Source organism: Lucilia sericata, unplaced genomic scaffold, assembly GCF_015586225.1.
Source record: "Lucilia sericata isolate MDLA Ls3-8-SP2 unplaced genomic scaffold, ASM1558622v1 Contig001007F_arrow, whole genome shotgun sequence".
NCBI lineage: Eukaryota > Metazoa > Arthropoda > Insecta > Diptera > Calliphoridae > Lucilia > Lucilia sericata.
In genome coordinates this window covers 136462-161099 of record NW_023994989.1, presented here as the reverse complement: position 1 = coordinate 161099, position 24638 = coordinate 136462, and the positions used below count along the sequence as shown (strand labels likewise).

Here is a 24638-nt window from a genome sequence, read left to right as displayed (position 1 = left end):
TGATAGATGGTGTAGGGTATAAAAAAACAAATTTCCTTGTAAACGAAAATAATTGCCAAGTAATTTCTTTGCTTGTGTCTTTTGTAATTTTTATTGAATTACGACGTGTGTACATAAATCTGTAATTATGTACAGCTATAGATACTTTCGCATACATCCATACACACATACGTACATACATGTAAGTACTTGCAGTTACAATGAGGAAAAGCAGATGAAATTTCTCAATGCTTCAATTAATGGATAAAGTAGAAAACTAAAGATGGACAGCGATCGTTAAACTTTAATCTACTAAATAATTAAGATAATTATTTAACATTTGCAAGATGTGAAAATTGCTGCAAGAAAATGTATAAATTTATTTTTTTCCCCGATTCATAAAAAACCTAGAAGTGTTGGACATTATTTCTATGTAATAGGGTGATGTTAAGTAGGGTAGTTCTTGATTTTTCAATACAGAATTTTATAGATTTATTGGACCATTGTACTTCATCTGGTTCTGGAATTTCGTAACTGCATGAAGCCATATTAAATGGTCTCGAAATATTGAACACTGACTATAAATTTGAAATTATACAATAAAGGTTTTGATGTTAAGGCTTGGCTGTATATTCTGGAAAAAAGTAGTTAGAATGATCGCTTGATCATTGGCCCCCGAACGATCATCACAAAATATCTCTAGAAACTAATACTGCTGAATACTTAATTAAACTGAACTCGTTTTGGAACACTGTATCAAACGAGTCTATAGTCTAGTCTATAGTCTAGTTCTATAGTCTAGTCTATAGTCTAGTCTATAGCCTAGTCTATAGCCTAGTCTATAGTCTAGTTATAGCCTAGTCTATAGTCTAGTCTATAGCCTAGTCTATAGCCTAGTCTATAGTCTAGTCTATAGCCAGTCTATAGCCTAGTCTATAGCCTAGTCTATAGTCTAGTCTATAGCCTAGTCTATAGCCTAGTCTATAGTCTAGTCTATAGTCTAGTCTATAGTCTAGTATAGTCTAGTCTATAGTCTAGTCTATAGTCTAGTCTATAGTCTAGTCTATAGTTAGTCTATAGTCTAGTCTATAGTCTAGTCTATAGTCTAGTCTAGTCTAGTCTATAGTCATATATAGTCTAGTCTATAGTCTAGTCTATAGTCTAGTCTATAGTCTAGTCTATAGTCTAGTCTATAGTCTAGTCTATAGTCTAGTCTATAGTCTAGTCTATAGTCTAGTCTATAGTCTAGTCTATAGTCTAGTCTATAGTCTAGTCTATAGTCTAGTCTATAGTCTAGTCTATAGTCTAGTCTATAGTCTAGTCTATAGTCTAGTCTATAGTCTAGTCTATAGTCTAGTCTATAGTCTAGTCTATAGTCTAGTCTATAGTCTAGTCTATAGTCTAGTCTATAGTCTAGTCTATAGTCTAGTCTATAGTCTAGTCTATAGTCTAGTCTATAGTCTAGTCTATAGTCTAGTCTATAGTCTAGTCTATAGTCTAGTCTATAGTCTAGTCTATAGTCTAGTCTATAGTCTAGTCTATAGTCTAGTCTATAGTCTAGTCTATAGTCTAGTCTATAGTCTAGTCTATAGTCTAGTCTATAGTCTAGTCTATAGTCTAGTCTATAGTCTAGTCTATAGTCTAGTCTATAGTCTAGTATAGTCTAGTCTATAGTCTAGTCTATAGTCTAGTCTATAGTCTAGTCTATAGTATAGTCTATAGTCTAGTCTATAGTCTAGTCTATAGTCTAGTCTATAGTCTAGTCTATAGTCTATATAGTCTAGTCTATAGTCTAGTCTATAGTCTAGTCTATAGTCTAGTCTATAGTCTAGTCTATAGTCTAGTCTATAGTCTAGTCTATAGTCTAGTCTATAGTCTAGTCTATAGTCTAGTCTATAGTCTAGTCTATAGTCTAGTCTATAGTCTAGTCTATAGTCTAGTCTATAGTCTAGTCTATAGTCTAGTCTATAGTCTAGTCTATAGTCTAGTCTATAGTCTAGTCTATAGTCTAGTCTATAGTCTAGTCTATAGTCTAGTCTATAGTCTAGTCTATAGTCTAGTCTATAGTCTAGTCTATAGTCTAGTCTATAGTCTAGTCTATAGTCTAGTCTATAGTCTAGTCTACAGTCTAGTCTATAGTCTAGTCTATAGTCTAGCCTATAGTCTAGTCTATAGTCTAGTCTATAGTCTAGTCTATAGTCTAGTCTATAGTCTAGTCTATAGTCTAGTCTATAGTCTAGTCTATAGTCTAGTCTATAGTCTAGTCTATAGTCTAGTCTATAGCCTAGTCTATAGCCTAGTCTATAGTCTAGTCTATAGCCTAGTCTATAGCCTAGTCTATAGTCTAGTCTATAGTCTAGTCTATAGTCTAGTCTACAGTCTAGTCTATAGTCTAGTCTACAGTCTAGTCTATAGTCTAGTCTATAGTCTAGTCTATAGTCTAGTCTATAGTCTAGTCTATAGTCTAGTCTATAGTCTAGTCTATAGTCTAGTCTATAGTCTAGTCTATAGTCTAGTCTATAGTCTAGTCTATAGTCTAGTCTATAGTCTAGTCTATAGTCTAGTCTATAGTCTAGTCTATAGTCTAGTCTATAGTCTAGTCTATAGTCTAGTCTATAGTCTAGTCTATAGTCTAGTCTATAGTCTAGTCTATAGTCTAGTTAGTCTATAGTCTAGTCTATAGTCTAGTCTATAGTCTAGTCTATAGTCTAGTCTATAGTCTAGTCTATAGTCTAGTCTATAGTCTAGTCTATAGTCTAGTCTATAGTCTAGTCTATAGTCTAGTCTATAGTCTAGTCTATAGTCTAGTCTATAGTCTAGTCTATAGTCTAGTTATAGTAGTCTATAGTCTAGTCTATAGTCTAGTCTATAGTCTAGTCTATAGTCTAGTCTATAGTCTAGTCTATAGTCTAGTCTATAGTCTAGTCTATAGTCTAGTCTATAGTCTAGTCTATAGTCTAGTCTATAGTCTAGTCTATAGTCTAGTCTATAGTCTGGTCTATAGTTGGTCTATAGTCTAGTCTATAGTCTAGTCTATAGTCTAGTCTATAGTCTAGTCTATAGTCTAGTCTATAGTCTAGTCTATAGTCTAGTCTAGTCTAGTCTATAGTCTAGTCTATAGTAGTCTATAGTCTAGTATAGTCTAGTCTATAGTCTAGTCTATAGTCTAGTCTATAGTCTAGTAGTCTATAGTCTAGTCTATAGTCTAGTCTATAGTCTAGTCTAGTCTAGTCTATAGTCTAGTCTATAGTCTAGTCTATAGTCTAGTCTATAGTCTAGTCTATAGTCTAGTCTATAGTCTAGTCTATAGTCTAGTCTATAGTCTAGTCTATAGTCTAGTCTATAGTCTAGTCTATAGTCTAGTCTATAGTCTAGTCTATAGTCTAGTCTATAGTCTAGTCTATAGTCTAGTCTATAGTCTAGTCTATAGTCTAGTCTATAGTCTAGTCTATAGTCTAGTCTATAGTCTAGTCTATAGTCTAGTCTATAGTCTATATAGTATTCTAGTCTATATTCTAGTCTATATTCTAGTCTATATTCTAGTCTATATTCTAGTCTATAGTCTAGTCATAATTTTTAGAACTTTTTCGTAAGCTTCCAGCTAAATAACAATTATATGTTATAAATTACACAGAAGCATGTAAGTAATGACAGCTGTAAGCAGTAATCATTACAAAGTATGTTAAGCATTAAGATCGCTATATGATCTCACAAAAAACATATAAAATTGGTATTAAATATATGCATATATGTATATGAACATTGAGAATTACTGCATTGTTAGTAATACTATCTATGAATGTGTGTGTGTTAATACGTTTATGTGTATGTATGTCACTAGGCAAAATACACCCATACAAGTATCTATAGTGTATATCTAAACAAAACTACTGTCATTAGATTGTACGTTAAGACAAGTTGTCTTCTTGTCTTGTCAACAATTCAATGAACTTGGAAAAAAAAAATTTTTATATATTTTTTTTATTAGTAGAGGAGATGCCACAATTAAAGTGGGTTATTAAGTAGAGAAATGGTAGTAAAATAAAGTTTTACTTTTCAGCTGCCATTATATTTTTTTTGGTTTGTGAGATTTTTTCACAAATAGGAAAAAATACCAAATTGTATTTCTCTGTCTGCCTAAATGTCTGCCAAATTAATGTCTATTTATACTTGTATGTTTTTTTTTGGCAATAATGTCCATTTTGGTATTAAAAGCGAGAGGAAAAAGGAAAACAAAGGTGTTTTTGAATGTCAAATTTAGAAACCACTTGAGAGAGAGACAAGTGGTATGGTCAAGGTTTCTACTTTAAATTGTAATTGTTGCTGATTTGCTTTATGAGCTTAAAAAGTCATGATCATGAGCTTTTACAAATTATATTGTAAATTTTCATTTTATATGAAAATTTGGTTTTTAATTTCATCATGAGTGGGTTAACGATAGTCAGATGAGTTGGGCGTTTAAGAAATACATATTAAGGTATAGAAGTGAATTTTGTTTGGTGATTCTTTCACAGTTTGCTTTTTTTATTTTTTTTTTTTTTTTTTTTTTTGATCTAGAAATGCTTATTCATGATTCAACTTTATTGCCGATGCTAAATTACACCAAGTTCGCTTAACAAACGTAGTATTTAAAACTATTTGAACATTGCTCTCTATTAGTTAGTACACTGCAAATAAAACATGCTTAATATATTCAAAAAATGTCGTACATTGTAGTTTCGTAATATATACGAAATTGTTTATAAAATATTTTTAATTTTAGAAAAAATCGTTTATTTTACGAAACATTTCTTTCTAAAGTACATAAATTGTAAAATATAAATTTTGATTTTTTTTTTAAATTTTTCTTAAAATGTATAAAAAAAAGTGTTATAGTTTTATTAAATTATTAAATTTTGCTAAAATTTACGTAATTATTTTGTTAAGAAAAATGTTTTGACTTTTGTCAGATGCCTTAACAAAATTATTTTTGTAAAATAAAACATAATCTCTTTATACACAGAAAAAATCCATGCCTAATATATACGAAAATGTCGTAGATTGTACGAATCTTTCGTTGTTTCGCACCAAGAAATTCTTTCGTAATATATACGAAATTGTACGAAATATTTTAGTATAATGCAAAAATAATCTTGGAAAAATTAATTTACATAAATTGCAAAAAGTGAATTTTGAATAAATATGGTCAAATTTACGAAATATTAATTTATGCAAACACTTTTGTTAATTTTAAAATAATTTTTCTAATTTTAGTTCAAAATTATTCTCCACACGAATTTTTAATTTTTTTTTTTTTATGAAAATAGTTCGTCAATTATATTATACTTTTTCTTAAATTTTATAAAATGTTGTAGTTTTATTTAACGAAAATATACATAATATCATTATGATTAATTTAAATCAAATTTAAGAAAAAATATTACGAAAGGTTTTCGTACTTTCGTAAAAATAGAAAATGGTTTTATTAAGTAATATTTCGTATTATACAAAAATTTTTTGTAAATATTACGAAAATATAAATTACGAAATTTTTTTCGTAAAGTTGAGCATGGATTATTTTCAGTGTATATACGAAAAAAAATATATTACAAAAGCATACTTTAGTAAAATTAGGAATGGGTTTGATTAAATAAAATGTTGTTTAATGCATGAAATTTTCGTAAATATTACGAAAAAAGTGGTTTCAATGGTTTTTAAAGTTAAGAATGGATTACTTTCAGTGTAACATTGATGATTTCCACAAAAAATACTGGAGGAGCGCCTGATGAAAGTTATGGTTATTTTTTCTTGATAGTTAGTTAGTTAGTAGTTAGTTAGTTAGATAGTTAGTTAGTTAGATAGTTAGTTAGTTAGTTAGTTAGTAGTTAGTTAGTTAGTTAGTAGTTAGTTAGTTAGTTAGTTAGTTAGTTAGTTAGTTAGTTAGTTAGTTAGTTAGTTAGTTAGTTAGTTAGTTAGTTAGTTAGTTAGTTAGTTAGTTAGTTAGTTAGTTAGTTAGTTAGTTAGTTAGTTAGTTAGTTAGTTAGTTAGTTAGTTAGTTAGTTAGTTAGTTAGTTAGTTAGTTAGTTAGTTAGTTAGTTAGTTAGTAGTTAGTTAGTTAGTTAGTTAGTTAGTTAGTTAGTTAGTTAGTTAGTTAGTTAGTTAGTTAGTTAGTTAGTTAGTTAGTTAGTTAGTTAGTTAGTTAGTTAGTTAGTTAGTTAGTTAGTTAGTTAGTTAGTTAGTTAGTTAGTTAGTTAGTTAGTTAGTTAGTAGTTAGTTAGTTAGTTAGTTAGTTAGTTAGTTAGTTAGTTAGTTAGTTAGTTAGTTAGTTAGTTAGTAGTTAGTTAGTTAGTTAGTTAGTTAGTTAGTTAGTTAGTTAGTTAGTTAGTTAGTTAGTTAGTTAGTTAGTTAGTTAGTTAGTTAGTTAGTTAGTAGTTAGTTAGTTAGTTAGTTAGTTAGTTAGTAGTTAGTTAGTTAGTTAGTTAGTTAGTTAGTTAGTTAGTAGTTAGTTAGTTAGTTAGTTAGTTAGTTAGTTAGTTAGTTAGTAGTTAGTTAGTTAGTTAGTTAGTTAGTTAGTTAGTTAGTTAGTTAGTTAGTTAGTTAGTTGTTAGTTAGTTAGTTAGTTAGTTAGTTAGTAGTTAGTTAGTTAGTTAGTTAGTTAGTTAGTTAGTTAGTTAGTTAGTTAGTTAGTTAGTTAGTTAGTTAGTTAGTTAGTTAGTTAGTAGTTAGTTAGTTAGTTAGTTAGTTAGTTAGTTAGTTAGTTAGTTAGTTAGTTAGTAGTTAGTTAGTTAGTTAGTTAGTTAGTTAGTTAGTAGTTAGTTAGTTAGTTAGTTAGTTAGTTAGTTAGTTAGTTAGTTAGTTAGTTAGTTAGTTAGTTAGTTAGTTAGTTAGTTAGTTAGTAGTTAGTTAGTTAGTTAGTTAGTTAGTTAGTTAGTTAGTAGTTAGTTAGTTAGTTAGTTAGTTAGTTAGTTAGTTAGTTAGTTAGTTAGTTAGTTAGTTAGTTAGTTAGTTAGTTAGTTAGTTAGTTAGTTAGTTAGTAGTTAGTTAGTTAGTTAGTTAGTTAGTTAGTTAGTTAGTTAGTTAGTTAGTTAGTTAGTTAGTTAGTTAGTTAGTTAGTTAGTTAGTTAGTTAGTTAGTTAGTTAGTTAGTTATCCTTTATCAGGCACCCGTCCAGCTTCACAGACTTTGGATTTCTTGTAAAACTTTATAAATATTTCCAAGATCCAAGGAAAGTTCATATTAAGCTTCATTCCTACAGAGGTCAAAGGTCATTTCTTATAAATCTACCTAGAACTGAATAAAAATCTTTTGTATTTCTAAGAATTTTTTGCTACTTCAGAAACTATTTTTCCTAAAATCGAAAATTTGACTAAACTTTGCAAGAAAGTTGTTTTTTAATGATCTTGGGTCAAAGATATCTATAATTTTTAATTACAAGAAAGCAATATATTTTGCAGATTTTCAGATTCATATTGAAGATTTTTTAATTGATATCTTTAAAACAATTTTTAAAATCCAAAAGTAAAAGATATTTACATTATACCGATCTTACAATCAAAATTATCATTTTACAACTTTTTTGAAATTTTTTTCGGCGTGTGTTATCTTAAAAACTCCTGGTAATGTTGATAAGCAGCTGAAATTTCCGCCTAAATAAATTCAAAATTTAAACATTTCCATAATTTTTTTCAAAATATTAAAGGTTTTCAACAAGTGAAATCAATATCCTTATGCATTTACATGAATTTTATCTATTTATTTTATTTCAATAAATCAAAATTTCTAATACCTAAAGTTATTATTATTATTATTACTAAGACGGTGATTGTTTGTAAAACCAATTGTATTAAAATTTTTATATACATACATACATATATACATAAAGAAAAAATCCTATTAACCACTCTATAATATTTAAATTGCTGTAATCATGATCTAGACTCGATCAATAACTCTGGCTACTTCAATACTCTCCATATCATTGCCTCATGCACACATGCCGTTCAAATATAGTTAGAAACAGATTTTGCATATGTTATCTTAAGAAAAAAAAATGTATAATTAATGGTATGACCAAGGAACGATCGTATATATGACTTGGCTGTCTATCTACATATGTTCAATAACAACAAAATAAAGTCATAAAACGTCACTTATCACGTATTAGACGCGTTTGCATGTACAAATAGCCGCATTTCCCCACGAATTTAAATAAACTATCCAATCATGCAACTTAGTTTGGCAGCAGCAAAATAGTGAAAAAAAAAAACATCTGCATAATCTACGATCTGCCTCAATCACCTTTATAGTAGACCAACCAACTAACCAAACGCCCATTTGCCAGTGGTAAGAGGCAGTTTGATCATCTTGCTCAATAAAAGAAAAAAATTAAGAGAAAGCCGTTTTTGCCGTCATAGTTTTCTTTATAACACACTTTAACAGAGTTTCTAAAAGCTTTAATCCCTGAAAAGAACCAAAACCAAGGACATTGGTTTCCCTTTCTCGTTTTATATATAAAATTCCTAAAGGCTGTGTTTTAAAATAAAAGCAATTTTAAGCAAAACACCCTTGCTCATTCATTTTTTATAAATTTCATATTTTTATAAATCATTTCACCTTTTACAGCTCTGTCTGAACCACATCTTTAATAATATAAAGCAAAAAAGACGCAAAGCAACAGAATGATTGGATCGATCGATTGCTAGATGGCGAACGATAGTTTAAATCATTCATTTAGTTTACCACCCATTTACTTTTATGCCACCCAGGTTCAACAAATTGCCACCTTCGTTGCTACAATATACATATAATAAATACATACAACAACAAAATGTTGCAAGACGTATGCAGTCTTTCAACATGTGGCGTATAGTTTGCATAAATATTTTCTTGTACGTAAACAATTCCTTAAGGTGATCTCGTAATACATTTCAGGAATTCTTTGTTGATTATGACAAGTCCTTAAGTTATACAACAAAAAAAAAAAATAAATAACTGTCAATTTGATCTACTTGACACACATATAGATTGATCGATAAAATGAAAAGTTTTTGGTATTGAGTTATTAAGGAGATAGTTAAGTATGTTACACAGGCATGGAAAATTCAGTACTTTTGTACTTTTTGATATAGAAAAATACCGCGAAATTTTTGGTACTTTTCTAACTTTTGATAAATTGGCGAAAAATAGTCAGTCTAGTCTATAATTTATTATTAAGTCTATAATCTAGTGTATAGTCTAGTCTATAGTCTGGTCTATAGTCTAATCTATAGTCTAGTCTATAGTCTAGTCTAGTCTATAATTAGTCCATAGTCTAGTCTATAGACTAGTCTATAGTCTAGTCCCATAGTCTAGTCTATATAGTCTAGTCCATAGTCTAGTCTATAGACTAGTCTATAGTCTAGTCTATAGTCTAGTCTATAGTCTCTTCGATAGTCTAGTCTATAGTCTAGTATATAGTCTAGTCTATAGTCTATTCGATAGTCTAGTCTATAGGTCTAGTCTATAGTCTAGTCTATAGTCTAGTCATAGTCTAGTCTATAGTCTAGTCATAGTCTAGTCTATAGTCTAGTCTATAGTCTAGTCTATAGTCTAGTCTATAGTCTAGTCTATAGTCTAGTCTATAGTCTAGTCTATAGTCAAGTCTATAGTCTAGTCTATAGTCTAAGTCCTATAGTCTAGTCTATGGTCTAGTCTATAGTCTAGTTATAGTCTAGTCTATAGTCTAGTCTATAGTCTAGTCTATAGTCTAGTCTATAGTCTAGTCTATAGTCTAGTCTATAGTCTAGTCTATAGTCTAGTCTATAGTCTAGTCTATAGTCTAGTCTATAGTCTAGTCTATAGTCTAGTCTATAGTCTAGTCTATAGTCTAGTCTATAGTCTAGTCTATAGTCTAGTCTATAGTCTAGTCTATAGTCTAGTCTATAGTCTAGTCTATAGTCTAGTCTATAGTCTAGTCTATAGTCTAGTCTATAGTCTAGTCTATAGTCTAGTCTATAGTCTAGTCTATAGTCTAGTCTATAGTCTAGTCTATAGTCTAGTCTATAGTCTAGTCTATAGTCTAGTCTATAGTCTAGTCTATAGTCTAGTCTATAGTCTAGTCTATAGTCTAGTCTATAGTCTAGTCTATAGTCTAGTCTATAGTCTAGTCTATAGTCTAGTCTATAGTCTAGTCTATAGTCTAGTCTATAGTCTAGTCTATAGTCTAGTCTAGTCTATAGTCTAGTCTATAGTCTAGTCTATAGTCTAGTCTATAGTCTAGTCTATAGTCTAGTCTATAGTCTAGTCTATAGTCTAGTCTAGTCTATAGTCTAGTCTAGTCTATAGTCTAGTCTATAGGTCTAGTCTATAGTCTAGTCTATAGTCTAGTCTATAGTAGTCTAAGTCTAGTCTATAGTCTAGTCTATAGTTAGTCTATAGTCTAGTCTATAGTCTAGTCTATAGTCTAGTCTATAGTATAGTCTATAGTCTAGTCTATAGTCTAGTCTATAGTCTAGTCTATAGTCTAGTCTATAGTCTAGTCTATAGTCTAGTCTAGTATCGTCTATAGTCTAGTCTAGTCTATAGTCTAGTCTATAGTCTAGTCTATAGTTATAGTCTATAGTCTAGTCTATAGTCTAGTCTATAGTCTAGTCTATAGTCTAGTCTATAGTCTAGTCTATAGTCTAGTCTATAGTCTAGTCTATAGTCTAGTCTATAGTCTAGTCTATAGTCTAGTCTATAGTCTAGTCTATAGTCTAGTCTATAGTCTAGTCTATAGTCTAGTCTATAGTCTAGTCTATAGTCTAGTCTATAGTCTAGTCTATAGTCTAGTCTATAGTCTAGTCTATAGTCTAGTCTATAGTCTAGTCTATAGTCTAGTCTATAGTCTAGTCTATAGTCTAGTCTATAGTCTAGTCTATAGTCTAGTCTATAGTCTAGTCTATAGTCTAGTCTATAGTCTAGTCTATAGTCTAGTCTATAGTCTAGTCTATAGTCTAGTCTATAGTCTAGTCTATAGTCTAGTCTATAGTCTAGTCTATAGTCTAGTCTATAATCTAGTCTATAGTCTAGTCTATAGTCTAGTCTATAGTCTAGTCTATAGTCTAGTCTATAGTCTAGTCTATAGTCTAGTCTATAGTCTAGTCTATAGTCTAGTCTATAGTCTAGTCTAAATCCTCCGCATGCTAGTAAAATGTTATAAGTTCATTCTTAGAGGAACCTCATTCGTCGTTCTCTGACGACCTGGTTTAGAGTGTGTAGCCAGAAGTAGAACTACTTTTATCTATTACTCCACTTTTAAATTTCTAATTAACATTTCTTTAATTTATGAAAAATTACAACCAATATTTTAGCAGACACTATGTAAGGAAGTGACAAAATATTACGTTTTTGAGCAGCTGTTTTATTAGTTGCAAAACTCGTGTTGACTTAGCGATCTATATACATATATGGCCTGATGTTGTTGTTGGTTTAATTTTGAAGTCTTCCCGCTTGTTATAGTTTTCTATTAAACCACTAACTTAAAAACAGATAAAATACACAACAACGACATGTGGTCATTTTTTTTTTTTTTTTGTAACTTTGACAAACAAACTGAAATGTTTGCAAATTAATTTACATTTACACACATAAATGTAACATTAATTAAAATTTAATATAACATATTTACATTTTACACATAACTAGTAATGTTTTCACATACAAAATATTTAATTTTCTTTAATTAGCTGCTTATTAAATGTAGTTTTTTTCACACGATCCTAAGTTACCGCAGATCGCCCACTTATTAAAGAAAAGATATAGTTGTAGTAAAATGTAAAATCATATAAAAAATCACACAGATCCTGTAATATGATTTCCTTGTATTAGAAATTATTGATATTGAATTTTATCTCTATACTTTAAAACTGATTCTTATACGATCTTGATACCAATGATGCTCCGAAATTATACTTTTTCATTTAAAATTATTATTGTTTATAACACAAATTTAGTTTCATATATTAGCATTTTAATATATTAACATTTAAAAATTAAATACAATTTATTGTATATTAAATTTCTTCATAATAAAATTCATTTAATTTGTTTGCTCTAAATCTAATGCAAATTAAATACAAACAAAATAAATTGCTTTCGTTTAATTTCATTTAATTTGTAAATTGATATTTAATAATTCATAAAATGAAGGAATATATTTTTGGAAAATTTTATATTCACAAATATTATTAAATATATTTTACTAAATTCACTTCAATGAAACTGAATTCAATAAGTTTAAAGAAAACAAATAAATAAACATTTTAATTAAATGGCAAATTTTGTTGAACGGGAAATTTGGAAGTGGAACGAGAAAATTCGGTAACCTCATATCTCCTAAACTAGTATACAGTATAGTCTATAGTCAAGTCTATAGTCCAGTCTTTAGTCTAGTCTATAGTCTGGTCTATAATCTAGTCTATAGTCTAGTCTATCAGTCTAGTGCTATAGTCTAGTCTATAGTCTAGTCTATAGTCTAGTCTATAGTCTAGTCTATAGTCTAGTCTATAGTCTAGTCTATAGTCTAGTCTATAGATCTAGGTCTATAGTCTAGTAGTCTAGTATTAGTCTAGTCTCTAGTGTCTATAGTCTAGTCTATAGTCTAGCTCTAGTCAAGTCTATCGTCAAGTCTATAGTCTAGTCTAGTAGTCTATAGTAGTCTATAGTCTAGTCCTAATAGGCCTAGTCTATAGTCTAGTCTATAGTCTAGTCTATAGTCTAGTCTAGTAGAGTTTAGTCTAGGTCTATAGTCCTAGTCTATCGTCTAGTCTATAGTCTAGTCTATAGTCTAGTCTATAGTCTAGTCTAGTAGTCTCTAGTCATAGTACTTAGTCTAGTCTAAGTTCTAGTCATAGCTAGTCTATGTCTAGTCTATAGTCTAGTCCTAATAGTCTAGTCTAGAGTAGTCTAAGTCTAGTCTATAGTCTAGTCTATAGTCTAGTCTATAGTCTAGTCTATAGTCTAGTCTATAGTCTATTCTATAGTCTATTCTATAGTCTATTCTATAGTCTATTCTATAGTCTAGTCTATAGTCTAGTCTATAGTCTAGTCTATAGTCTAGTCTATAGTCTAGTCTATAGTCTAGTCTATAATCTAGTCTATAGTCTATCTATAGTCTAGTCTATAGTCTAGTCTATAGTCTAGTCTATAGTCTAGTCTATAGTCTAGTCTATAGTCCAGTCTATAGTCTAGTCTATAGTCTAGTCTATAGTCTAGTCTATAGTCTAGTCTATAGTCTAGTCTATAGTCTAGTCTATAGTCTAGTCTATAGTCTAGTCTAGTCTTAGTCTATAGTCTAGTCTATAGTCTATAGTCTAGTCTATAGTCTAGTCTATAGTCTAGTCTATAGTCTAGTCTATAGTCTAGTCTATAGTCTAGTCTATAGTCTAGTCTATAGTCTAGTCTATAGTCTAGTCTATAGTCTAGTCTATAGTCTAGTCTATAGTCTAGTCTATAGTCTAGTCTATAGTCTAGTCTATAGTCTAGTCTATAGTCTAGTCTATAGTCTAGTCTATAGTCTAGTCTATAGTCTAGTCTATAGTCTAGTCTATAGTCTAGTCTATAGTCTAGTCTATAGTCTAGTCTATAGTCTAGTCTATAGTCTAGTCTATAGTCTAGTCTATAGTCTAGTCTATAGTCTAGTCTATAGTCTAGTCTATAGTCTAGTCTATAGTCTAGTCTATAGTCTAGTCTATAGTCTAGTCTATAGTCTAGTCTATAGTCTAGTCTATAGTCTAGTCTATAGTCTAGTCTATAGTCTAGTCTATAGTCTAGTCTATAGTCTAGTCTATAGTCTAGTCTATAGTCTAGTCTATAGTCTAGTCTATAGTCTAGTCTATAGTCTAGTCTATAGTCTAGTCTATAGTCTAGTCTATAGTCTAGTCTATAGTCTAGTCTATAGTCTAGTCTATAGTCTAGTCTATAGTCTAGTCTATAGTCTAGTCTATAGTCTAGTTAGTCTAGTCTATAGTCTAGTCTATAGTCTCTAGTCTAGTCTAGTCTATAGTCTAGTCTATAGTCTAGTCTATAGTCTAGTCTATAGTCTAGTCTATAGTCTAGTCTATAGTCTAGTCTATAGTCTAGTCTATAGTCTAGTCTATAGTCTAGTCTATAGTCTAGTCTATAGTCTAGTCTATAGTCTAGTCTATAGTCTAGTCTATAGTCTAGTCTATAGTCTAGTCTATAGTCTAGTCTATAGTCTAGTCTATAGTCTAGTCTATAGTCTATATAGTCTAGTCTATAGTCTAGTCTATAGTCTAGTCTATAGTCTAGTCTATAGTCTAGTCTATAGTCTAGTCTATAGTCTAGTCTATAGTCTAGTCTATAGTCTAGTCTATAGTCTAGTCTATAGTCTAGTCTATAGTCTAGTCTATAGTCTAGTCTATAGTCTAGTCTATAGTCTAGTCTATAGTCTAGTCTATAGTCTAGTCTATAGTCTAGTCTATAGTCTAGTATAGTCTAGTCTATAGTCTAGTCTATAGTCTAGTCTATAGTCTAGTCTATAGTCTAGTCTATAGTCTAGTCTATAGTCTAGTCTATAGTCTAGTCTATAGTCTAGTCTATAGTCTAGTCTATAGTCTAGTCTATAGTCTAGTCTATAGTCTAGTCTATAGTCTAGTCTATAGTCTAGTCTATAGTCTAGTCTATAGTCTAGTCTATAGTCTAGTCTATAGTCTAGTCTATAGTCTAGTCTATAGTCTAGTCTATAGTCTAGTCTATAGTCTAGTCTATAGTCTAGTCTATAGTCTAGTCTATAGTCTAGTCTATAGTCTAGTCTATAGTCTAGTCTAGTCTAGTCTAGTCTATAGTCTAGTCTATAGTCTAGTCTATAGTCTAGTCTATAGTCTAGTCTATAGTCTAGTCTATAGTCTAGTCTATAGTCTAGTCTATAGTCTAGTCTATAGTCTAGTCTATAGTCTAGTCTATAGTCTAGTCTATAGTCTAGTCTATAGTCTAGTCTATAGTCTAGTCTATAGTCTAGTCTATAGTCTAGTCTATAGTCTAGTCTATAGTCTAGTCTATAGTCTAGTCTATAGTCTAGTCTATAGTCTAGTCTATAGTCTAGTCTATAGTCTAGTCTATAGTCTAGTCTATAGTCTAGTCTATAGTCTAGTCTATAGTCTAGTCTATAGTCTAGTCTATAGTCTAGTCTATAGTCTAGTCTATAGTCTAGTCTATAGTCTAGTCTATAGTCTAGTCTATAGTCTAGTCTATAGTCTAGTCTATAGTCTAGTCTATAGTCTAGTCTATAGTCTAGTCTATAGTCTAGTCTATAGTCTAGTCTATAGTCTAGTCTATAGTCTAGTCTATAGTCTAGTCTATAGTCTAGTCTATAGTCTAGTCTATAGTCTAGTCTATAGTCTAGTCTATAGTCTAGTCTATAGTCTAGTCTATAGTCTAGTCTATAGGCTAGTCTATAGTCTAGTCTATAGTCTAGTCTATAGTCTAGTCTATAGTCTAGTCTATAGTCTAGTCTATAGTCTAGTCTATAGTCTAGTCTATAGTCTAGTCTATAGTCTAGTCTATAGTCTAGTCTATAGTCTAGTCTATAGTCTAGTCTATAGTCTAGTCTATAGTCTAGTCTATAGTCTAGTCTATAGTCTAGTCTATAGTCTAGTCTATAGTCTAGTCTATAGTCTAGTCTATAGTCTAATCTATAGTCTAGTCTATAGTCTAGTCTATAGTCTAGTCTATAGTCTAGTCTATAGTCTAGTCTATAGTCTAGTCTATAGTCTAGTCTATAGTCTAGTCTATAGTCTAGTCTATAGTCTAGTCTATAGTCTAGTCTATAGTCTAGTCTATAGTCTAGTCTATAGTCTAGTCTATAGTCTAGTCTATAGTCTAGTCTATAGTCTAGTCTATAGTCTAGTCTATAGTCTAGTCTATAGTCTAGTCTATAGTCTAGTCTATAGTCTAGTCTATAGTCTAGTCTATAGTCTAGTCTATAGTCTAGTCTATAGTCTAGTCTATAGTCTAGTCTATAGTCTAGTCTATAGTCTAGTCTATAGTCTAGTCTATAGTCTAGTCTATAGTCTAGTCTATAGTCTAGTCTATAGTCTAGTCTATAGTCTATTCTATAGTTAGTCTATAGTCTAGTCTATAGTCTAGTCTATAGTCTAGTCTATAGTCTAGTCTATAGTCTAGTCTATAGTCTAGTCTATAGTCTAGTCTATAGTCTAGTCTATAGTCTAGTCTATAGTCTAGTCTATAGTCTAGTCTATAGTCTAGTCTATAGTCTAGTCTATAGTCTAGTCTATAGTCTAGTCTATAGTCTAGTCTATAGTCTAGTCTATAGTCTAGTCTATAGTCTAGTCTATAGTCTAGTCTATAATCTCTTCTATAGTCTAGTCTATAGTCTAGTCTATAGTCTAGTCTAGACTAAAGTCTAGTCTATAGTCTAGTCTATAGTCAAGTCTATAGTCTAGTCTATAGTCTAGTATATAGTCTAGTCTAGTCTATAGTCTAGTCTATAGTCTAGTCTTTAGTCTATGGTCTAGTCTATAGTCTAGTCTATAGTCTAGTCCATAGTCTAGTCTATAGTCTATTCCATAGTCTAGTCTATAGTCTAGTCTATAGTCTAGTCTATAGTCTAGTCCATAGTCTAGTCTATAGTCTAGCCTATAGTCTACTCTATAGTCTATAGTCTAGTCTATAGTCTAGTCTATAGTCTAGTCTAGACAAAATAGTTCTACATCTCTAGCTGAATTTTAATTAACAGTGTAGTCCAATATGTGATTCGACCATAAGTTGAAAATGTTAATTGAACAGTATCCTGTTGTTTTATTTCTTTTGTATCTTATAAAAATCGATTATTTAAAAGTTTTGCTATAAAACCACCCTATGTCTGTATAGATATGTTTTCATTAAATATTGATATTTCTTTAAATTTTTTTGCAGGAACTCCACATGAATTGGCCACAGAACATTGGCACCGCATGATCCAGGCAACTAAATGTCGTAAACCAATGCCACGCGTCATACCCGTCTCGAATAACACTTCCAAACGTTATGAACCATATGCCACCATTTTGCATCGTTGTGGCGATGATACCGGCTGTTGTGGTTCCACAGCCAGTGTGTGTACGGTTAAAAGGCATGAAATCGTTATGGTATATGTTTTTGTAAGTATTTTTTGAAGAAAAATAAAACTGATGCAATTTTGTTTTAATATTGCAACTAGAGTGAAAAAGGGAATAAACTTGTTGACCAAAGAAAAAGACGAATAATATGAGAATTGAAGTTTATAAACTGGCAAAGAAATTGAAAGGGAAAAAACTTCAAGACTGAAGTATTTTAGGAATGTTTTCTTTTAAAGTCACTTGTTTTAACATTGAAAACGCAAATAAGAAATAAAAGCCGTTTTTGGGTCAAAATTAAAATTGAAAATGTAAGATTCTCATAATCATATCTCGAAAATGATTTTAAAGACACTTGTAATTATATCACCCTGTATTTTCAAAATTACGATCAACATTATAACTGTAATACTTACGGTCAGGCAGACGTACGACTATAATTACCTAAAGGAACTAAGTAATTCTTATAACTACGGTAAGCTTTGACGTCATTCACAAAACTTTTGAATTATTTTCAATTCATTCAATTCAAAATGCATATTTTGCCATAACGTGACTAAGTTTTTTCTTCAAACTAAATATTAAAAAATATGTTTGGTCATATCAGTGTTGCCAACTTTTTACACAACACTAACACAGCTAGACTAGATTATAGACGAAATTATAGACTAGACTATAAACATAACTATGTATAGAGTAGACTTTAGGATAGTCTATAAACTTGAGTATAGACTAGAATATAGACTAAACTATAGACTATACTATGGACTAAACTATAGACTAAACTATAGACTATACTATGGACTAAACTATAGACTAGACTATAGACTAGACTATAGACTAGACTATAGACTAGACTATAGACTAGACTATAGACTAGACTATAGACTAGACTATAGACTAGACTATAGACTAGACTATAGACTAGACTATAGACTAGACTATAGACTAGACTATAGACTAGACTATAGACTAGACTATAGACTAGACTATAGACTAGACTATAGACTAGACTATAGACTAGACTATAGACTAGACTATAGACTAGACTATAGACTAGACTATAGACTAGACTACAGACTAGACTGTAGACTAGACTATAGACTAGACTATAACTAGACTAAAGACTAGACTATAGACTTGACTATAGACTAAACTATAGACTGCACTATAGAATTGACTATAGACTAGACCATTGCCTAGACTATAGACTAGACTATATACTAGACTATAGACTAGACTATAGACTAGAGTATAGACTAGACTATAGACTAGACTATTGAGTAGACTATAGACTAGACTATAGACTAGACTGTAGACTAGACTATAGACTAGACTATAGACTAGATTATAGACTAGACTATAGACTGGACTATAGACTAGACTATAGACTAGACTATAGACTATAGACTAGACTATAGACTAGACTATAGACTAGACTATAGAATAGACTATAGACTAGACTATAGACTAGACTATAGACTAGACTATAGACTTGACTATAGACTAGACTATAGACTAGACTATAGATTTGACTATAGACTAGACTATAGAGTAGACTATAGACTAGACTATAGACTTGACTATAGACTAGACTATAGACTAGACTATAAACTAGAATATAGACTAGACTATAGACTAAACTATAGACTAAACTATAGAATAGACTATACTATAGACTAGACTATAGACTAAACTATAGACTAGACTATAGACTATACCATAGACTTGACTATAAACTAGACTATAAACTAGACTATAGACTAGACTATAGACTAGACTATAGACTAGACTATAGACTAGACTATAGACTAGACTATAGACTAGACTATAGACTATAGACTAGACTAGACTAATAGACTAGACTATAGACTAGACTATAGACTAGACTATAGACTAGGACTATAGACTAGACTATAGACTAGACTATAGACTAGACTATAGACTAGACTATAGACTAGACTATAGACTAGACTATAGACTAGACTATAGACTAGACTATAGACTAGACATAGCTAGACTATAGACTAGACTATAGACTAGACTATAGACTAGACTATAGACTAGACTATAGACTAGACTATAGACTAGACTATAGACTAGACTATAGACTAGACTATAGACTAGACTATAGACTAGACTATAGACTAGGACTATAGACTAGACTATAGACTAGACTATAGACTAGACTATAGACTAGACTATAGACTAGACTATAGACTAGACTATAGACTAGACTATAGACTAGACTATAGACTAGACTATAGACTAGACTATAGACTAGAATAGACTAGACTATAGACTAGACTATAGACTAGACTATAGACTAGACTATAGACTAGACTATAGACTAGACTATAGACTAGACTATAGACTAGACTATAGACTAGACTATAGAATAGACTATAGAATAGACTATAGACTAGACTATAGACTATATATAGTCTAATCTACATTCTATTGTCTAGTCTGCAGTCTAGTCTATAGACTATAGACATAACTATAGACTAGACTATAGACTAAACTATAGACTAGACTATAGACTAGACTATAGACTAGACATAGATTAGACTGTAGACTAACTATAGACTAGACTATAGATTAGACTATAGACTAGACTATAGACTAGACTATAGACTAGACTATAGACTAGACTATAGACTAGACAATAGACTAGACTATAGACTAGACAATAGACTAGACTATAGACTAGACTATAGACTAGACTATAGACTAGACTATAGACTAGACTATAGACTAGACTATAGACTAGACTATAGACTAGACTATAGACTAGACTATAGACTAGACTATAGACTAGACAATATAAACAGACTATACACGAGAATATAGACTATTTTGTAGACTATAGATTAGACTAGACTAGATTATGAGCTACATTATAGACTATAGATTAGAATATAGAATAGATTATAGACCAGATTATAGACGAGAATATGGACTAGTTTATAGACTAGACTTGATTATTGGCTACACTATAGGCTTGACTATAGACTATATTATAGACTAAACATAATGTTTTCAGTTATAGATTGTACTAAAGATTTGACTATAGGCTATTGACTATACCACAGACTGGACTAGACATTATACTAGACTATTGAATAACTTTAGACTAGACTATAGACTAAACTATAGACTAGACTAGTCAAGACTATAGATTATAATGTAGATTAGACTGTATATTACAATGTAGACTCCATTTCAAAATCATTAGATTTGACGAGAAAAAAGTCAAATTAGCAACAGTGGTTCATACATACCGGGACATAACGAAACTTTGGCAAAATAAGTACAAAAAAACTTCTAAATGAAGATGTATGAATAAGTTTTCCCCCTTTTTTGCCGTTCGTTTTTTTTTTTAACAAACAGACCAGGCAGGAATACGCGTACTTAGGCAGTAAAGGTATAAAAATGCGTCGTCGCACACGCCCAAGTTTATTAAGCCATAACTTAACATAGCTGCTGTCAAGACTACTTAATGCAAATTATAAAAAATAAACTTAACTACAAAACACAGCTCGAGGTCGCCTTACAACAAAAAAATACGCAAGAAATACAGCAACAAATAAAGAAGAATATATAGGAATAGGAGTACAAATGTACATATTTACCCGTAAGTCGGTGGTGTCAAATACTAAAAGTATTTAACAATTTTACATTTGTTTGTTGGTTGGTTGCTTAGTTTGTGGATATTTATTCTTAAGGTGGGTGTGTTCGGTAGCTTATGGACTTTAAAAAGCAATAATGCGATTAACTTAAAACACGACCATAAATTTCAATGTTAAAAACTCACACAAATCCTAAACTGAAACATTGGCAGAAAAACAGGCAGAATTCACACATTTTAAATAAATCTACTGCAAAGAGTTATTTTTTTCGAAAGATGAGTTCAAAGCCAAAGAAATATGGAAATTTTTATTGGTTTCCTTTTCGTTGGAATTTCAAATATAACTGATATGTTCACTGATTGCTTAAAAAAGATGAGTTTTTATAAACCTTTTTAATATTTTTACCTTAAGAACCTTCTACAAGTATTTTTTTATTCAAATTCTCTTGTTTTTTTTTTTCTTTTACATTTATTTTTAGTCATATGACTTTAATTATCGCAAAGAATCGAGGCGTTACCAATGCAAAATCATACTGAATGTCATTGCGTCAATCGTGCCAGTTTATTGTTGCATGATTCCATGCCACGTGATAAAAGATCTGGTGGTAGTGGTGCTGCTGCTGGTGGTCTGGGTAGTACAAGTTATTTGCATCATTTCCAACGGCAACAGAGAAAACAACAACAACAACAACCGCAGCAAGAATATCGGCAGTCATCGTCACAGCTTCAGAGTCCGAATCAACATCATCAAGAGCAATTGCAAAATATGCTAGATTGCCATTGTCCTCGGCACTTTAATGTTTTCGAAGAGGATGTAGAGCGTCATGCCCATTTACCAAAACCACACAGTGTTTTTATACGCAAATGCCGTTGTGACTGTTTGGTCAATAATCAAACATGTCTGCGGTTTAAACATGGCGAAGAAGGATTTCCTTGGAAGATCGCAAGTAAGATTAACAACTAACAATTTATTAATAGTTCTGTTTTTTTTAGATTTAAGTAAACTTTGTTTGTCTTTAAGGCAAATTTACAGGTTTTTGTGAAATAAGTAAAAGTGGACAATCCCTATATAAAGGGACTTCTAGTTTTAAACATTTATTCAATATAATCAAATATGTGTGATCACTAGGTATTTTATACTATATATTTACGTCGAATTTAATCGCGTTGCCTAATATTTTTACGAAAATTATAATTTTTAAATAGATTTTCTTAAGAGGCCTTATTTGGGACCTAGGATCAATTATGACCGATCCTAATAAATTAGATAAAATGATAAGATTTATATAACACAACTTCAAGATTTATATAAAAAACTATAGTCTTAGTTTTGTCTATTCCATGATATAGTCTGGTCTATACTCTAGTCTATAGTGTAGTCTGGTCTATAGACTAGTCTACAGTCTAGTCTATATAGTCTAGTCTATAGTCTAGTCTATAGTCTAGTCTATAGTCTAGTCTATATAGTCTATAGTCTAGTCTATAGTCTAGTCTATAGTCTAGTCTAGTATAGTCTATAGTCTAGTCTATAGTCTAGTCTATAGTCTAGTCTATAGTCTAGTCTATAGTCTAGTCTATAGTCTAGTCTATAGTCTAGTCTATAGTCTAGTCTATAGTCTAGTCTATAGTCTAGTCTATAGTCTAGTCTATAGTCTAGTCTATAGTAGTCTATAGTCTAGTCTATAGTCTAGTCTATAGTCTAGTCTATAGTCTAGTCTATAGTCTAGTCTATAGTCTAGTCTATAGTCTAGTCTATAGTCTAGTCTATAGTCTAGTCTATAGTCTAGTCTATAGTCTAGTCTATAGTCTAGTCTATAGTCTAGTCTATAGTCTAGTCTATAGTCTAGTCTATAGTCTAGTCTATAGTCTAGTCTATAGTCTAGTCTATAGTCTAGTCTATAGTCTAGTCTATAGTCTAGTCTATAGTCTAGTCTATAGTCTAGTCTATAGTCTAGTCTATAGTCTAGTCTATAGTCTAGTCTATAGTCTAGTCTATAGTCTAGTCTATAGTCTAGTCTATAGTCTAGTCTATAGTCTAGTCTATAGTCTAGTCTATAGTCTAGTCTATAGTCTAGTCTATAGTCTAGTCTATAGTCTAGTCTATAGTCTAGTCTATAGTCTAGTCTATAGTCTAGTCTATAGTCTAGTCTATAGTCTAGTCTATAGTCTAGTCTATAGTCTAGTCTATAGTCTAGTCTATAGTCTAGTCTATAGTCTAGTCTATAGTCTAGTCTATAGTCTAGTCTATAGTCTAGTCTATAGTCTAGTCTATAGTCTAGTCTATAGTCTAGTCTATAGTCTAGTCTATAGTCTAGTCTATAGTCTAGTCTATAGTCTAGTCTATAGTCTAGTCTATAGTCTAGTCTATAGTCTAGTCTATAGTCTAGTCTATAGTCTAGTCTATAGTCTAGTCTATAGTCTAGTCTATAGTCTAGTCTATAGTCTAGTCTATAGTCTAGTCTATAGTCTAGTCTATAGTCTAGTCTATAGTCTAGTCTATAGTCTAGTCTATAGTCTAGTCTATAGTCTAGTCTATAGTCTAGTCTATAGTCTAGTCTATAGTCTAGTCTATAGTCTAGTCTATAGTCTAGTCTATAGTCTAGTCTATAGTCTAGTCTATAGTCTAGTCTATAGTCTAGTCTATAGTCTAGTCTATAGTCTAGTCTATAGTCTAGTCTATAGTCTAGTCTATAGTCTAGTCTATAGTCTAGTCTATAGTCTAGTCTATAGTCTAGTCTATAGTCTAGTCTATAGTCTAGTCTATAGTCTAGTCTATAGTCTAGTCTATAGTCTAGTCTATAGTCTAGTCTATAGTCTAGTCTATAGTCTAGTCTATAGTCGTCTATAGTCTAGTCTATAGTCTAGATAGTCTAGTCTATAGTCTAGTCTATAGTCTAGTCTATAGTCTAGTCTATAGTCTAGTCTATAGTCTAGTCTATAGTCTAGTCTATAGTCTAGTCTATAGTCTAGTCTATAGTCTAGTCTATAGTCTAGTCTATAGTCTAGTCTATAGTCTAGTCTATAGTCTAGTCTATAGTCTAGTCTATAGTCTAGTCTATAGTCTAGTCTATAGTCTAGTCTATAGTCTAGTCTATAGTCTAGTCTATAGTCTAGTCTATAGTCTAGTCTATAGTCTAGTCTATAGTCTAGTCTATAGTCTAGTCTATAGTCTAGTCTATAGTCTAGTCTATAGTCTAGTCTATAGTAGTATATCTAGTCTATAGTCTAGTCTATAGTCTAGTCTATAGTCTAGTCTATAGTCTATAGTCTAGTCTATAGTCTAGTCTATAGTCTAGTCTATAGTCTAGTCTATAGTCTAGTCTATAGTCTAGTCTATAGTCTAGTCTATAGTCTAGTCTATAGTCTAGTCTAGTCTAGTCTATAGTCTAGTCTATAGTCTAGTCTATAGTCTAGTCTATAGTCTAGTCTATAGTCTAGTCTATAGTCTAGTCTATAGTCTAGTCTATAGTCTAGTCTATAGTCTAGTCTATAGTCTAGTCTATAGTCTAGTCTATAGTCTAGTCTATAGTCTAGTCTATAGTCTAGTCTATAGTCTAGTCTATAGTCTAGTCTATAGTCTAGTATAGTCTAGTCTATAGTCTAGTCTATAGTCTAGTCTATAGTCTAGTCTATAGTCTAGTCTATAGTCTAGTCTATAGTCTAGTCTATAGTCTAGTCTATAGTCTAGTCCAACGGTTCCCAAAAGGGGGTCCGCGGACCCCTAGTGGTCCGTAGCAAAATCCTAGGGGGTCCGCGAAGACGAACGAAAAAAATCATGAATAAAAATATTCTCTATATGTTAGAAAATATTAAAAATATCTCCAAATTTTTCATAAATACTAAAATACACAATTTTTATTCAATAATCCCAGATTTGTTGGTGACTCTTTGAATTTTATTGTTTCGGTCGTTTATCAGGATGAAGCTAGGCCCTACAAATTTATGTTTCACTTTTA

General features: G+C 30.9%; 1 protein-coding gene across 1 annotated transcript in view; it reads left to right on the top strand.

The window, feature by feature from the left end:
- Positions 1-24638, top strand: part of LOC119609574 — a 32253-nt gene that overhangs the window by 2915 nt on the left and 4700 nt on the right. The window contains exons 2-3 of the mRNA XM_037964419.1: positions 16873-17096; positions 21162-21629. Coding sequence (XP_037820347.1) covers positions 21203-21629 — 427 coding nt within the window. The 5' untranslated portion in view covers positions 16873-17096; positions 21162-21202. The remainder of the gene's footprint in view (positions 1-16872; positions 17097-21161; positions 21630-24638) is intronic.